The sequence below is a fragment of the Palaemon carinicauda genome, chromosome 44 (assembly GCF_036898095.1).
Source record: "Palaemon carinicauda isolate YSFRI2023 chromosome 44, ASM3689809v2, whole genome shotgun sequence".
NCBI lineage: Eukaryota > Metazoa > Arthropoda > Malacostraca > Decapoda > Palaemonidae > Palaemon > Palaemon carinicauda.
The window spans coordinates 1828576-1846391 of record NC_090768.1 but is presented as its reverse complement, the minus strand read 5'-3'; the positions used below and the strand labels follow the sequence as shown (position 1 = coordinate 1846391).

The window sequence follows — 17816 nt, the reverse complement described above, 5'->3', positions numbered from 1 at the left end:
ACAGTGGAGCGCCATTTTCCACGGGTTGTTCTAACATAAAATAAATGCTATATGAAAGCATAAAGTCGGTGTACTATATGAATATAAGGAAAAAACTCCTAAAGGTTCGAACGAATATTAATGACGGACGAACTAACGAGAAAAAGGACAGAGGCGAAAGTAAGAACGGGGACGCCGCTCATATATAAACACTTCTCAATAATAAAAACAAAGATTACACTGCCCAATCTCGCTAAAACTCATGGATAAAGTACTTAACTTCGATGGGGTATCTTGGGAATCGGCCATCGAGAGAAAGTTGATGATAAATCCAATGAAAACACGAGAAAAAACACGTTGGACTTATACAAATCAGGGGCTAGAAAGGAGTGATGGGCAAGCGTGGGTAGAGTTAGTAGTACTGGTCTGCGAGGCAGGGGAGGTTGAACTGCACCTCACTATTGAGGGATTTCGAAGAGGAGAAGTCTAAATGGTACGAGACCTCTGGTATTTCGCCCCAGTCTATACCGACACCATTAGGTGAGCGAGCTAGTTCAACCTAGCATTCCTATACATTTTTTCTCTGGTAATATTAGCAGTTATATTCCTTTGAAATGGTGCTTAAGGAGCATTTCACTGGGCGGCACAGGGATTGAGCCCAGAAAAGCATTTGTTCCTTACAAAATGCAAACTTTTTCCAAGGGTAAAATAATTGCAGGACTCCCTGTTAAAACAAGGGAGAGTAAGGTTTTAATCACTGATATTTCTTTAACGACTGATGGCAAATCCTTTACAGCTTTGCCTGCAAGTCATTTAAAATTAAAATCTGCCAAATCTTCTGCTGATAAGCAGTTAAAATTAAAATCTGCCAAATCTCCTGCTGATAAGCAGTTAAAATTAAAATCTGCCAAATCTTCTGCTGATAAGCAGTTAAAATTAAAATCTGCCAAATCTGCTGATAAGCAGTTAAAATTAAAATCTGCCAAATCCCCTGCTGATAAGCGTTAAAATTAAAATCTGCCAAATCTCCTGCTGATAAGCAGTTAAAATTAAAATCTGCCAAACTCCTGCTGATACAACATGTTTTTCAGGTTCACCATGTTCACTGACCACGGCTCTTCCTACAGACATGGCACAGGTTGTTCATCCTCGTCCAGTGTCGTGTGCTGTTGCCTCGACCAACGTTCCAGCACCTCGAAGGGGGGGGGGGGCACAAGAAGAGGAAGCTTGGGCGGTATTCCTCTTCTAGTTCCTCCTCTTCTCTCCTCCTCCTCTTCGTCTTCATCTTCTGTCTCTGACTCTTCTCCCCCAGGGGAAAGAGGAAGGGGAAGAAAGGAAAGTGAAGTGGGCCGGAAGGCCAGTCGCAGTTGAAGGACATGGCGCCCCAAGACACCTCTTCTCCTCCGGAGAATGAGGGCGATGTGCGATATTCCCGTGTTCCCCGCACTAGTGGGATTGTTCACGGCGAATCTCGTGCAAGGCCTCCTTGCACGACAACTGCTCTCAAGGGCGTAGGTATCGTCTCCCAGAGCATGGTGACGGGGTCCTCGAGCCCCCGATCTACTGCTCAGACTCGAATTGAACCGCTCTTGAGCGGGGAAAGGAGAGTCCTGGCTTCGGCAAGAGAAATCTCAGCTCTGGTCTCGTGAAGAATCCGCGGTACGCACGACTACCTTCACGGGGGTAGCCACGCGGACCGACTCAGCAACTCGTGTGTCACGTGAGCAGGGAGCAGGCCCAGACAGTCGCGCACTCACCCCGCGTGACTAGGGCCTGACATGGAGCCACCTCGTGGCTCAGCCTGCGGCATGGGGGCCGGTCTTGCACGACCAGGCTAGCTCTCGCGCATACCAGCCGCGCGACATGCAGCCAACCCCCATGCTTTCTGGTCACGTAACAGGTGAGGCCGCGTGCAACACTTGCACGACTAACCTGTCTACAACTCTTGGTGTGAGCGCTGCAGTTCCCAGCGACCCTGCTTGCACTTGAGCTCCTTCGGGAGCTTTTTGGGGCTCGCAGCGACCAGTCGCGCACTCGGTCGCAGTGGGAACCTCGATGCATTCCGTCGGGGATAAACCCTTCTTGGGTCCTTCCTTGACTCCTGAATACACGTCTGGTTCGGTCTTAGGACCAGAGCGAGGGTATTCATGGGGGATGTCATCATCCGTGCAGCATGTCGCTTCCCCTACACCTACGGATGTAGCGGGACCAAGTGATCAGCCACTTCCACGGCCTTCGCCAGCCGTGGAGACGGAAGATCCCGAGGTGGAGTCGGTTCCTAGAGGTCATTAAGCCCATGCTTGAGATTAATGGCCTCAGGGCTCCTCCTGAGGTAGTGTCTAAGATAAGTGTACAGCCTTGGAGATCCTATGGGGAGCTCCCGAAGGCAGTTCATGGCCCCTCACACTACCCTGGTTGAGACAGGCTGCTCGAGCATTGGACCGAGTGAGTGACCAGATCGCAGGACCTGGTGACTCGCTTAGGAGCCAAGGTTCGAACAGGCTTCTCCCTCAACCACTCCAGCGACAGAAGAGGTACTATGTCACAGAAGACTGGTCTTCTGTGTCTTGTCCTCTCCCTCTCAACCCCGCGGTCGGAGCGCTTGCTGGGGGGTTCCTCAGTCGAGAGCTTGAAATCCCAGAGAGTGGCATTTCGGCCTCTGAGATTTCAACTATGGAGTCCATCTCTGTAGGTGCTCTCAAGGCTGCTTCGTGGCACGACCACTGGTGTGGTACGGCCACAGTGTTCGTGCGGGACACCAAGCTCGCTAACCCCGAACACATGGAGCAGTACAGAAACCTGGCTTTGTCTGGTGGGAAAGCTGTTGCTTTTCTCTTGGACCAGCTTGCTACCCAGTACTGTATGCCGATCTGATCGTCAAAAAACGCGAGGCAGTAGCCACTTGTTTGGCGAGACAGATTGGTTCAGGAGAGGCTCTGGCACTCGGGAACTTTCCTATTAGATCTGCAACTTCTCTCTCTCCACCAGAAGTAGTTCGGGCCGCGCGGGATAAATGACGCCTCGACTCGAAGGACTCCATTATCCACCAGGCGCAACCTGTGAGTTTCAAGGGATTGGTCCCGCGAAACCGTCTGCAGCCAGGCCAGGCCAAGTCAGGCCAAGCCTACGGGAAGTAGCAAGGATACCACTTGTCGTGCTCCTGCTGCTCTTGTGCAGCCGAGACCTGCTCCTGTTCAGAAGGGTTCTGCCCCCAAACAGACCTTTCAGCCTCCCTCGGGAGCTCCGCCACGTCGGGGAAAGAACAGGGGCAAGCAAGGGAAAGGGAAACGCTGAGATTGGCTTTCCACTTCCCATGCTGCCGAGGATAAGGGAATGCCTATCGTGCCATTGGGCGATGTGGCAGCACTTCGGGGCCGAGGAATGGGTAGTGTCGACCCTTCGCGAAGGGTGCAAGCTCCCATTCCTGCTTCATCGGACCCCCCTATCCTCCACTCCAATAGCGTTCCACACATACGCTCCAACATCCCTGAAGGCTCTGGCCTTGGAGGCAGAGGTCCAGGAAATGTTGGAGAAGGATGCGCTAGAAGTCGTACACGATCAGTCACCAGGAGGTTGGAGACCGATCATCAACCTTTTGCCATTGAACAAGTTTGTTCAGCAAACTGCGTTCAAGATGCTAACAGTTCGCACTATGCTGTTAGCCATCAGGCAGTACGACTTTATGCTTTCGATAGACTTGAAGGACGCGTACTTTCAAGTACTAGTTCATCGGTCGTCTAAAAAGTACCTCCGATTCACCTTCCAGGGCACGGTGTACCAGTTCAAAGTCCTGTGCTACGGACTGTGCACAGCTCCCCAAGTGTTCACGCGAGTGTTCACTACGGTAGCAGCTTAGGCCTACTCGAGGGGCATCCGCATACTGATGTACCTCGATGACTGGCTGATTCTCGCTCCCTCGCAGGAGCAGTTGAGTCAGGACCGAGACTCCGTTCTGGCAGTCTGTCGCGATCTGGGGATCTTGGTGAACTGCGAGAAGTCGAGCCTCATTCCCAAATAGAAGGTGAAGTATCTGGGAATGCTGATCGACTCGGCATTCCAGCCCTCTAGTGGCAAGCTCTTCTAGGTCACCTCTCCTCGCTGGAGAAGCTCGTTCTTTTCAGGCGGATCTATCTCCGCTCCCTTCAGTGGTGTCTGAAGGACAAGTGGTCGGCAGCCACCGATCCTCCCTCTCGTCCGGTCCTCATGGCACGCTAGGTAATGGAGGATCTCCTTTGGTGGCTAAACGAGGAGAACCCCATGAGAGGGTTTTCTCATAAACCCTCCTCCACCTCAGTTCCGTCTGTTCACAGAGGCGTCCACGTAAGGTTGTGGTGCACACTTGGACGACTTGGTCGTGTCAGGTGTGTGGTCGGAAGAGAAGAAACACCTGCACATCAACGTGCTGGAAATTATGGCAGTCTCGAGAGCACTCTTTCATTTCGAAGCCCATTGGAGAGAACACTTGGTAGTGCTGATGAGCGAAAACACATCCGTGGTCGCGCACGTCAACAAGCAAGGGGGCACGCTCTCACATCCCTTGCAGCAGTTGACGAGGCAGATGTTTCTGTGGGCAAAGAGTCAACACGTAACCTTGTCAGCCAGGTACATTCCAGGCAAGAGAAGTGTTCGGGCAGACGCCTTGTCGCAGAAACCAGGCAATAGGGGCAGAATGGTCTCTTCACCCTTGGGTCGCGAGTCGAGTACTCGACCTCTGGGGAGATCCATGTATTGACCTTTCGCAACACGGCACAACGCCAAGCTTGCTGTGTTTTGCTCTCCAGTACCAGATCCCGCGGCTGCGTTTTAGGATGCACTGCAACATGCTTGGGATCTACTGGATTGCTACACAATTCCCCCCCCCTCTTTTTTGCTTGCTTCGTGCAGTCCTGTACCTGGTCCTAGTAGCTCCAGGACTCGGGATGACTTTCATTGCTCCACTATGGCCACACATGGAGTGGTTTCCTGATCTGTTGTCGCTCCTGGTCAAGGCACCGCAAGAGCTACCACACTGGCCCAATCTCATTCGGCAATCCTTGTTGAACTGGTACCACCAGGCAGTGCAGTCGCTCAGACTTCACGCGTGGAGACTATCCAGCATCACCTCAGAACGCGAGGCTTTTCGCGACACGCTGCGAGAGAGATGTCAGGGTACCTTAGAAGATCCTCCTCCTCAGTCTACCAGGGGTAGTGGTTGGTCTTCTGTAATTGGTGTAGTGGAAGGGGTATCTCTCCAGTCGAAGCCTCTCTGACTCAGACCGCAGACTTCTTAGTCTTTCTTCGCAGAGATAAGCTTCTTTCAGTTTCTGCCATAAAGGGTACAGGTCTGCCCTTGCAATGGTGTTCCGTCTGAAGGGCATAGATATCTCCAACGCCCTGGGGATTTCTATGGTCATTAAGAGCTTCGAACAGTCATGTCCCCCGAGGGAACTTAGAGTTCCCCAGTGGGATGTCACCTTAATTCTCGGTTCTCTTAGTCTTGTTCCGTATGAACCCTTGAGCCGTACCTCAAACAGGCACTTGATCTTTAACCTCTTCAGCACGATGGGTCACATGTGTGACCCTTTATTTTTGCTATATGTATTACAATGGGTCACATGGGTGTCCCAAAATTCTATCAAATTTCCCCTAGACAAAGAAAGTCGGAACAGCCACGATAGATTAGTTTCCCCTATTCGTAATGCCTGTGGAGGTTATATTAGTCTACTATAGAAAATGGGATCTTCCAGAATAAAAGAAAACTGGGCATTCATCTTACTCGTAGCAGTGTAGTCAGCGGTTGCATGTGAGTTGTTGGTGGCGGACATCCGAACGTTTTCTGATGTGACTTTGCCTTTTTTGTGTATATTACATAATGTCTGACATAGAAATTTTGGACAGTGATGATTCATATCATCTGAAGGATTCAGACAGTGAAGATTATGCGTCAATGTAAAGTGCTGTCCATGAAAGTGATGAAACATTCATATCTTTAGGTGGCGGATGGTCACATGTTTTATATATATATATATATATATATATATATATATATATATATATATATATATATATATATATATATATCCTATCTTCCTCAAAAAAGCTTTGCTTCAGTGAGGGAAAATGGTTGTTGCTATTATAATGGTTATCATTGCTATATATATTTTATATACTGTATATATATGTATGCATGTATGTATGTTTCTTTGTATGTCTGTATGTATGCATGTATGTATGCACGTACCTATATGTATGTATGTATGCATATATGTATATACAGTATGTATGTATACATATACATTATATGTGCACATACATAAATACATACATATATCTTTTTTTCTCGGAGATTAGGGATCTAGGCAATACTCCGTCAACAAAAACGAGTGTAGAAGTACTGTATACCTCTGTGGTCACTTGGAAAATACTTTGGGTAATCAACTTTTTCGCACAGAAAATGCATACGCATATACAAATATACATATAACACACATACATATACTGTATATATATATATATATATATATATATATATATATATATATATATATATATATATATATATATATATATATATATATATATTTATACAGTAGATTTACACATACATTTACATACCAAACATATATACTGTATATGCATACACAGTTGTGCATAAGTATATACATGCACATGTATGTGCACTTATACATATATACATGCATACGGACGGACACACGCACGCACATGCGTGCGTGCACACGCACACACACACACACACACACTTATACTAGTAAATAAATAGTTATATTTGATAATTGGCTGATTTCTGGTGCGTTTACGCGTGACGGAAAAACGTCAGAATGCTTATATTGACGCTCCAGTGACAGGTCGTGCTGAAGAGGTTAAGACTGTTTTTTTCTGCTAGCCTTAGCATCGGTGAAGAGAGTCGGGGAGTTACATGGCCTCTCCTGTAATGTCACTCATGCAGAGGGTTTGAAGGAGATCTCTTTGAGTTTTATGCCAGAGTTTGTGGCCAAGACTCAGAACCCAGCGATCCACGATCCCAGCTTCGAGGCCTTCACTATTCCTTCCTTACCGGATGTGGCAGTTCAGGTGAGAGGCTTCTCTTCGCTATCTTAAGCAAACCCGGCATCTCAGACCTGATTGTCGACGACTTCGTTAGCACCGGCAGAACCAAGAGGGACGTGTCGAGGAACACGATATCCTTCTGGATCCGTGAGACCATCCACAAGGCGTATGAGACTTCCTCAAGAGTCCAAGCACCAGTGAGGGTTAAAGCTCACGAGATCAGGGGCATTGTCCCCACACTCGCTTTCAAGAGAAATCTTGCAGTGGGCCAAGTGTTGAAGGCTGACGTTGGGAAACGCCAGACCACGTTTACGGCCTTTTACTTGAGGGAGTTTACGCACAAGTCCTTGGACACCTTTGTTCTTGGCCCTGTGGTAGCAGCTCAAGCTATTGTCTGACCTTAACAGTTTCTCTGGGACAGGGAAGTCTCTTGTCTTGATTTTATGGTATGTTTGGCAGTGTAAAAGCAGTCTGCAGGTGATCCGCCTTTCTCTCTGTCTCCTCCCTTGGCGTTCCATACATCAAGGCAAGTCTTCCCAGGTAAGATTGCTAGAGTTTGTTTACAAATATTCTCCCCCCGTCTTCTGCTAGGCAGGGAAGACGGTGGATGTATAAACCTTTTACCTTTTGGTTTCAGAGTTTCATCCAGTCACTGTGACCCAAGGATCGAATGTCTCTTTCGTTGACGCTCTGGTCGCGCGATGCTCTTACACATTGCGCGGCGGCTCCCAGCCTCTCAGACCCCCCCATCATCATGTCAGATCAAGAGACAGGGGTGGGTGGATTTAGTCCTCTGATCTCATTCGAGACCAGGTCTATATCCGGGTAGTTAGCTGTTCACAAGCAGCAAAGGCAGACCTCCCACCAACCAGTGAGTCTTCCTATATTAAATGATTACGACGTTTGTATATCGCATCGGAGCAAATGACAATTTGTCCTAAATTGTATTTTTCCTAGCTATACGAACCCGTAATCATTTAATATAAATGCCCGCCTCTACCACCCCTCTCATGTTCCACATTGAGCCTAAAGCGTTTGAATGAGGAAAGCGGGCTGGCGGTGGGGGGGGGTAAGCTCCGTCCCATACCGCCAGCCAACCAATCAGCACAACTGCCTGGTTTTCTTTCTCTTTGGCTGTTTCAGCTGAGCTGAAGCAAATTCCTATATTAAATGATTACGGGTTTGTATAGCTAGGAAAAATACAATTTAGGACAAATTGTCATATTATGACCCCTGACATTTCATTATTGAAATATTTACATCCTTAGTATTTATCCTTTTAAACTTCATAAAAAAAAATTCATTAAAGCTAAAAATATAAAAGTTTGCAGTAAAATAAACAAATTTTTACAGTTAAAAATTTTCTGTATGGTGTTGGATTTGATGCAATATTGTTCAGTCAAACTATTCTCTTTATCTAATAGGGCTAAATAGCCAGAAATTATTTTTCCTATGAGGAAAAACCAATGAGATGCACATCCCCGAGCCTTTAATAGCTGAGACTTGAAGAAATAAAGGAAAAAGAGGATAGTAGGGGTTTAATAGCAATAGAAGTAATATTCTAAACATGCAAAGGAAGAAAGGTTATAAGGGTCAGGAAAAACAGGAGCCAGATAAAATTACCAAGCTTGTCAGTAGAAGGAAAGGAATAATTACTGAACCTTGTAGTCCAAGGGTTACCGATTTCCACAAAGTAAATGTAGGAATAGAGGCCTGGCTACTCTTATTAGGCCATACGAAAGAATCAGGTTTTTGCCTCAAAGCCAGAACAATGGGATCATTGATGAAATTTATTGAATCAGATTCAGTCCTATTTACAAGGGAGAAAAAAGACTACCCAATTATGAAAACAATTCAGTAATCTTTCTGAGATAATTTTTTGTGTATTAGGCTTGCTTAGTTCTATAATTTTTCTCTGGTTTTGATGTAGAGGTATATATTTAAGGGCTCCCATTCAACATCATTGGGAAAAGGGCGGGGGTGGAGGCAAAGATTTTTTAGTAGAAGCCTTATGTGTAAATAGTGGATAATATGCAGATTGGCTAACTGTTTTCTATTGGTTAGCACTGATTGAGTCATATAAAGCAGTGTTTATCGTTTTGTTAATCACAGTGTCTAATTTACAGACCACAATACTGCCATTGTTTACATGTACTATTAAATTCTTTTGGCAGAGAGAGCTTATTAATTTTACTTTAGCATGCAAATTTAGTATGACACCTTTATTCACTTTTTGCAGGTCAGAGAATTCGGGCCTGCAGTCCTGACCAATTTCAATGTAAAAATGGACACTGTATTGGTAAAAGCACTCTGTGTGATGGTTTTGATGACTGCACAGACAATAGTGATGAAATTAATTGCCAGCAAGGATGTAGGTAAGATTGACTTTACAAGAAGAAAATTGTTTAATGTACCATTTGCACTCAATATTGTGTGTTGTTTCAAATTGTATGATTTAAAGTGTTCAACACTGAATGATCCTTTGCCAAACTCAAAGCATATTGTTATCTGAGTTGAGGATAAATATCAGCGAAAAGATTGCAATTTTAACACTTTAATTTAGAATTAAAAGAAAATGTTGAGGAAGTGGAAAATTTTTTCCTCAGAATAAGTTTCAAAACTATGGATTTTACCTTCATTTTTTAGTAATAATAGTTTAATATCAGACTTGTAATTATTTATATTATCAGTAGGCAGTAAGGTATTTTTCTAGAGCATAGTTTAGTTTAGAAAATATGTAAAATCACTGTTGTATTTTATACATTTATGCAAACCATAGAATGAATCAGTTGCATAGATTTTTATTTCATTTAAAATTTTAGCCAAATTAATATACTGTACAATATTTTGTCCTGAGAAAGTGCACCATACAATTGTTTGCTCATAGTTAGCTTGTATGTTAGTCTATCTTTTTAAATTGACTTTTGTCATGTTTTGGATCAGAGAATCCTTCTGTCTATCTTTTTAAATTGAATTTTGTCACATTTGTGTTCAAAGAATGCAAGAAAGTAGGAAATTCATTTGATGACTATAAGGGTACTGGATGTGTTTAGTTTTTCAGTCTTTAGGAATAAAGTTTTACTCAAATGTATATAATGGTTAAAGGATATTTCAAGATTCAAATGATTTTTGGATTAGGTATGATTTCCTGGCACATGACTGTAGAAGTACTAAATAGAATGCATTCAGTTGTTATTCACTTTATATGCAAATCAACAGGTTCATTTTAAATATCTGACTTAGCCGGTAGTTATATATATAGCTTTACGTCCTTGACGTCCGGCAGAAATTTCAAAACTCGCGGCAATCGCAGATTGGGTAGCCAGGTGTACCACCTGTGCACCCCTAGCAAGGTACCTGGAACCTTTCCATGATTCCTCAGATCTTCCCTGCCGCTCACGCCGGCAACATCGTTGGATTTTTCACTCGCTGTAACCTGTATAATTGCAGTCATCTTGGTGATGTACAATTTACTGTTGGCTTTCGGTAGTTTGGTTTTATTTTAATTGAGAGTAGTGGTTGGGTTATGATCGATATGTTCATAACTTGAAAGGGGTAGGATTAGGAGTTTTTTCCACCTACTGTAAAAATAACAAACCTACTCTTAAAAACATGATGGCGGTAGGTAAACACTCCGCCAACACTATGACGTCACAAACATGTGACGTAAACTACGCAGTTACTACGTAGTATGACTTGCATATTCATTTCTTTTTCGATGCAGAGAATGGAAGGTAATATTCTACTTACAAACCAAAAGTAGTTAAGTTTTTATAATATAAAAGGAATATATTATTTTTAAGAATATATTTATCCTATTAGTATACTTTATTTAGATAATCATCGATCTGTTTTCAGAGTTCAAATAAAACTAGTGTACAGTTAAAGTTACACTGCGTAGTTCTCAGTCAATCGATACAGTCTCACAAATTACTTTGTATCGTTATTTATGAAAAGTAAAATTCTACTTGGAAACCAAAAGTATTTGGGTTCTTATAATATAAAAGGAATAAATTATTTTTAAGAATATATTTGTCCTATTAGTATACTTTATCTAGATAATCATCGATCTATTTTCAGAGTTTAAATAAACTAGCGTACAGTTAAAGTTACGCTGCGTAGTTCTCAGACAATCGATACAGTCTCACAAATTACTTTGTATCGTTATTTATTTTTGTTTTCGATATTGGGATTTCTAATATTAATCAAATAACCTATTAAATTCTCATTCAAGCCCTTGGCAGAAGAGTGATATCTCTCGCAGCGGGCAGGTCTATTTATGGTCTTATGTGAAAGAGTATAAAAAGTGTAATTTTCAGTGCTAAATTAGTGCAGTGAATTTTATCAGTCAGTGGAGGGTGCGTCTGCTTGAACCTGTCGTTATCCTAGCCTTAGACCTCTTCCAAGCTCCCCAACCCCTGGGAGAAGGAATGTCGATCGGCGAAAGGAAACGAGAGGCGTTAGCGCTCAAGCAGACGTCCCCTTGAGCATTCCTGTTGTCGCTTCCCAGGACGCTCGCCCTCGCCGTAGGAAAGGCAAGGTGAAAGTGTTATCTTTGCTGTCGGTTGACTCACCTCACAGGCAGGGCTGGATTCTTACGTATTTCACTTCCTTCTAGACTAATAAGCTAGCGTCAAGAAGGATGCCGAGCGTTAAGGAATGGAATACATCACGCCAAGCGTCGAGTAGCTGGAAGTCATGACACGTAACACCGAGCGTCAGAGCATTGGACGGCAAGCGTGATGTCATCGAGCTTCCAGCAGGACGTCGAGCGTCCAGCACTACTACAATGCTTTAAGAGTTTAACACGATGTTTGGAACTGAGTGCAACTTCTTTGTCTCCGTTGTTGGATGAGCGAATGTTCTAGACACGAACATCATAGTTCTGAGCGTCCTTGTTCCGAGAGTCACGTGGCACCGAGCGGCAAGCAGTTGCATGGCGTCAAGCGTCCAGCAGTTGGACTTGACGTCGAGTGTCAAGCAGTTAGACATGACATCGAGCGTCAAGCAGTTACGTGACATCAAGCGTCAAGCTGTTGGACGTGACGCCGAGTGTCAAGCATAGTTCCGAGCGCCTAAATCGCGAGCGTCTAAACCGCAAACGTCATTGTTCCGAGTCACGTGGCGCTGAGTGTCAAGCAGTTGCATGGCGTCTAGCGTCCAGCAGTTGGACTTGACGTCGAATGTCAAGCAGTTAGACGGGACGCCGAGCGTCAAGCAGTTACATGGTGTCAAGCGTCCAGCAGTTGGACTTGACGCTGAGCATCAAGCAGTTAGACGTGACGCGAACGTCAAGCAGTTAGACGTGACGTCGAGCATCAGGACTTGGATGTCGTGATTACACCAGTCGAGCCGAGCATCGAGATCGCGAACGTCTTGGTTCCGATCGTAATGACCGCGAGCGTCTAGCGTTGGAACATGGTTACGCCAGGCGCTATAACTGAAAAGATACAGAGAAAAATATTAACTGGAAGAATTATTTTCACACACCAAGGCCCGCCTGTACAGACTCTTGGTGTCTGATGGAGGGCGAGAAATAAACCCCTAAAAGTAAGTAAAAGTAAGTAATGATCTTGGACCCATTGAGGCCAGAATTACAGGACCTTAAGGAGTTAACTCCTAGGAAATAAGACGTCTCTACCTCGGTTAGAGTCTTGTAGGAAGAAGGGATTGACGATCCCCTTTCCCTTATTTATCTTTTAGAGGAATTCTCGTAGGAGAAGATCCTAAGATCCTTCATCCTTCGGTTGACTTATAGAAACTCATGAGAGTTTTTTCTGAAGAGTTTCCGAATTATTTTGTGCCTGCTGCTCCTCGTTCCCCGCCTTCAGAGTTTATGCTAGGGAAAGTGTCGAAGGAGTCTCTGTTTACAAAGATGGTGCTGTCCCGATCATCTAAATAGAGCTTTGAGGATGATGGGAGACTGGATACAATCCAAGAATATCCAGGGTAATACTGTTTTTCCCTTTTTTCCCTCGGCTAAATTGGCCTCCAGATCTAGTGTTTGGTTCGAGATGGGAGAAGTTCTGAGCTTGGGAGTTCCTACCTCTGCCCAAGGAGATTTTTCAAGTCTAGTAGACGCTCTGCGTCGGATGGCCTTAAGAAGGACCAAATTCTCTGGTCAACGTCAGAGCTTGATCATCCTCTCAAAGGCGTCTTCAAAGCTTTCGAAGTATTCTTTTTCCTTGCTGGACTCTGAGAGCCTTGGGGAAGAAGGTTTCTGCCTTGAAGGATGTGGACACTGATAGTCTCAGCCTCATTATGTCAAGCATGGATAAAGCCATAAAGAACGGTTCCAATGAGTTAGCAGCCCTTTTCTCAGCGGGGGTCTTTAAGAAAAGAGCCCAAATGTGTTCTTTTCTGTCCATTGGGGTTACACCCATTCAGAGTTGGTCAAAGAGGTCTCTTCCACTTTAGCGCTAAAGGTCACACAGGATTTGGTGTCTAAATCAGCAAGATAGGTTCTGCATACTTTTTGTCTCTAAACCGCACAGACAACAGTAGGAGCCAGACTAAACAACTTCTGGCGAGCCTGGGAGAGTAGAGGAGCAGACCTTTGGTCAGTACTATTTCTAAAGGAGGGATGCGAATTCTTTTTGCTAGTGAAACCTCCTTTAATAGTAATTCTGATAGACCTCTCTGCCAGATACAGAGAGGAGCCAAAGACACAGGCTATGCAACATCAAATGTCTCTCTTCTTGGAGAAGGAGACTATTGACCAGTCCTGGATTTAAGTGTTCTCAATGCCTTCGTTCAGAAGACAAAGTTCTCCATGGAGACATCGAAATCAGTCCTAGCAGCGGTAAGGAAGGACAACTGGATGGTCTCTTTGGACCTCCAGGATGCTTTCTTCCACATCCTCATCCATCCGAACTTCAAGCAATACTGTACCTGAAAGTTCGTGTATAGGAGGAAGTTGTCCAGTTTTGGGCTCTTTGTTTCGGCCTAAGCACCACCCCTCAATAGATGGTGCGTCTGCTAGCACCTGTCGTTCTTCTAACCATAGACCTCTTCCAAGCTCCCCAACCCCTGGGAGAAGGAATGTCAACCATAGACCTCTTCCAAGCTCCCCAACCCCTGGGAGAAGGAATGTTCAATGTTCTAACCATAGACCTCTTCCAAGCTTCCCAACCCCTGGGAGAAGGAATGTTCAATGTTCTAACCATAGACCTCTTCCAAGCTCCCCAACCCCCGGGAGAAGGAATGTCGACCATAGACCTCTTCCAAGCTCCCAACCCCGGGGAGAAGGAATGGCGAACGACAAAAGGAAATGAGATGCTTTAGCTCCAGAGCAGTTTTCACCTCAAGCATACCTATTGACGCCTCCCAAGACGCTCGCCTTCTCATAGGGAAGGTGAGGTTAAAGTGTTTTCGTTATCTTCGGATGACGCAGCTCCCAGACAAGGCTGGTGTCAAGCTTCCAGACCTCTGAAAAGGAAGATGGACCCGGTCAATCAGCATCCTATCATGACACCGCAAGGTACTGGTTGTAGGCTTTGGAGCAGTCCTGAGCGTTTTCATTCTACTGAAGAAAGCTCTCCGGCCAAGCGTTCTTTAAGGAGGTCAGCAACTGTCAAGAAATGTCCAACTCACCTAGTTGTAGGACAGTTGTCTGAGCCTGGCATGACCTCGGTTCATGCTCCTCCTCCACCATCAGTCTGGTTATCGTCCTCTGGACGCTCTGCGTGCTCTTTATACGGCGTAGAAAGCGTGCTTGTGGTAGACATGACGTCTCCTGTACCACAACAAGTGGACCCTAATTTTAATATGCTGCAAGATATACAACAGAAGCTCTCTTCGCTCATGCAAGTTTATCAGCCTGCGGACAACAAGAGAGTAGCAGGCCTGGACCCTGAGCGTCAGGAAGCTTCACACCTGGACGCCAAGCGTCGTAAGGCTTCTAGTCGAGAGGTTCTTGACGACGAACGTTTTTACAACTCCATAGTTAAATGGCGTGTTTCAGCCGCTTTAACCAAAAGGAGTCAAGCAGCCAGACGTGATGTCGAGCGTCCAGCTAACGTGACGTCGAGCGTCCAGCTTAAACGTGACGTCGAGCGTCCAGCAGGACGTGATGTCAAGCGTCTTGCAAGGCATGACGTCGAGCGTCCTGCAAGACGCGACGTCGAGCGTCAAGCGGGACGCGACGTCAAGCTTCAAACAGCTCGTGACATGGACGTGTACGCTTTCCACCATTCAAAATTCCTTACAAAGTGATGCAAAAAGTTTGAGTCACACGAAGGGACCAGATTGACTCTAGTGGCCCACTTTTGGCCCTCAAGAGAGTGGTTCACAGAGGTTCTGGAATGGATGGTAAACACTCCAAGAAGCTTTTCATTAAGTGCAGTTCTACTCAAACAACCCCACTTAGAAAGATACCATCAACAATCTCCAAGCTCTTCATCTAACTGTCTTCAGGTTATCGGAAAACTCACAAGAGCTAGAGGTTTTTCGAAGGAGGCAGCTAGGGCTATTGCAAGAGCAAGAAGGACGTTTACTACCTTCTAGGTTTACCAATCCAAGTGGGAAGTTTTTAGAGAGGTGCAGAGTCAACTATGTTAACTCATTCAGTACAGTACCTCTACAAGTCAGATTGCTGACTTCCTGTTATATCTTCGAAGGAAACGTTTTTTTTTTTATCCTCTACCATCAAGGGATACAAGAGTATGTTAGCAACCGTATTCAGGCCAACACTTGGACCTTTCTAATGTTAAAGCTCTACAGGAACTTCTCAAATCGTTTGAAACATCAAAGCAATAGTTCCAGGATTCACCAGCTTGGAGTGGATATAGTCCTGAAGTTCATTAAGAGTGACAAGTTTGACCCCTTGCATTCAGCTTCAATTAAGGACCTCACGATGAAGACTCCATTTTTGGTCAGTCTGGTGACAGCTAAAAGAGTCGGTGAGATTCATGCTTTTAGTTAAAACGTTGGTTTTCTCGAGATACAAAGCTATCGGCTCATTGCAGTTAGGCTTTCTGGCCAAGAATGAACGCTCTTCTCAACCTTAGCCCATGGCTTTTGAGTTTCCGAACCTTTCGGATGTGGTTGGCGAGGAGTTGGAGAAGGGTTCTGTGTCCAGTAAGAGCCCTAAAGTTCTTCCTGGACTGAACGGAAAAGTTGCGAGGCAAGACAGAAGCTCTTTGGTGCTCGGTCTAGAAGCCTTTATTACAGAGGTCGAAGAATGCACTTTCATTCTTCATCAGGCTCTTAATAAAGAGAAACTCATGCACATTGCAGTAAGGCAGACCGCAAGCGTTTTAAAGTCAGACGCATGAAGTTAGAACTGTAGCAACTGTTGCTAAGGAGTATTGCTGAAATCTGTCGATGATAGGCACCATCCTTAAGCAGAAGGAAGCCATCAAAGCAGTAACACCTTCTAAGGGCGTGACTGTCCTTGCTAGTAAGAGGAGCCACGTCCGTTATGAGGAGATGGAGTGACTTCTCCTTTGGAATAAGGACGAGGAAATCGCTGGAGACACAATCCCCAAGACAGTAATCTGCCACAAGGCCAGGGGTATTTTTGGCGATATGATACATGCACAGGCTGAAGACAACGCAGGAGAAGGGATATCACAGCACCTCCAGAGTTCAATGCTTCACGTGGGTGGTTTGAAAAATTCAAGAGATGGACTGGCATTCATTTGGTGGTGTGGCTTGGGGAGGCTGCCAGCTCGGACATGAAAGCTTCTGACGCCTTTGCTAAGAAATTCGATGAGTTGACTCTCCAGGAAGGCTACATTCCCAGCATGTCCACAACTGTAACAGGTTTGGCCTTCTTTGGGGTTACCTGGTTCTGCCTCCAAGGAAACTGCTGCAGTTACTTCACCATGGTGCTGAGATGTAGCTATCGTCAGCTTCAGATGTCAACCCCTTGTCCTTGGTCGACGTGGTGATGTCAGAGGTCTCGTCTTCTGCCCTACCTGTTGACCCTGCTGAGGCTTCTTCTGCTTCCTCTGTCGTTGCCGCCGAGGGCTGGGCTTCTCCCCCTGATGAACATCCTTCGGGGGGAGAGCTAAGTCCAAGGCACGTCTCTCCTGCTAGTGTTCCCCTTTCTCGTTCGTGTGAAGGGACACTCATAGAGATTCCTATTTGAAGGCCTGCTGACAGTCAGCTTGCTGTTCCACCAGTTGCTGAGGGAAGTTGTCCTGGCAGGAGACCTCACCGCGCTCATCCTGCACTATACCTTCGGGTTGCCCCTCCACCTTCGGTCAAGAGATGTCTTTTTGGTTCGTCTTTTCCGCAGCACTTTTCTTCTGAGGAACCTGCTCAGCCTTCTTCTTTTGGATCCTGACCCTCGCCTAAATCTACAATCATGTTCTCGGCATCGTAAATCTTGAACCAGGAAGTTGCCAAGTATGCCACGCAGGCAACTTCGTGGCTGGATCTTTGGTTGGGATATGTGGGAATCCTGGTACGGGCCGAAGATTTTCTAAGGAAAGTACCGAGGGAGGCTATGGAGACCTTCTTTCTCTCAGGCACTCGCACCATTGACTTTCTGACTCACCAAGTTGTGAACGTATGGGCCAATACTATCTTGAAATTAAGGGATGTGGTGGCCGAGAGGTATTCCACCAACAGGTCCCTAATGCTAGGATCGCTAGGCTATGGAACTCCTCTATAGAGGGCTCCACGTATTTAAGCTAAAGGACATCGAGCAGGCTGCAGAGAGGTGGAGGAAATCCAACCAGGACTCCCTTATAACTAGAGCTCTGAGATCGCGGCCCTATAGACCACCAACTCCTTTAAAGCCCAGCCAAAGAAAACCCTCTACCAGTAAGACAGCAACAAAG

The 17816-nt window shown here is 45.5% G+C and overlaps 1 protein-coding gene across 4 annotated transcripts in view; it reads left to right on the top strand.

Moving 5' to 3' along the window:
- Positions 1-17816, top strand: part of LRP1 (LDL receptor protein 1) — a 1015507-nt gene that overhangs the window by 790436 nt on the left and 207255 nt on the right. For all 4 annotated transcript variants that reach the window (XM_068367027.1, XM_068367026.1, XM_068367028.1 and 1 more), the window contains one exon: positions 9266-9401. In XM_068367027.1, coding sequence (XP_068223128.1) covers positions 9266-9401 — 136 coding nt within the window. The remainder of the gene's footprint in view (positions 1-9265; positions 9402-17816) is intronic.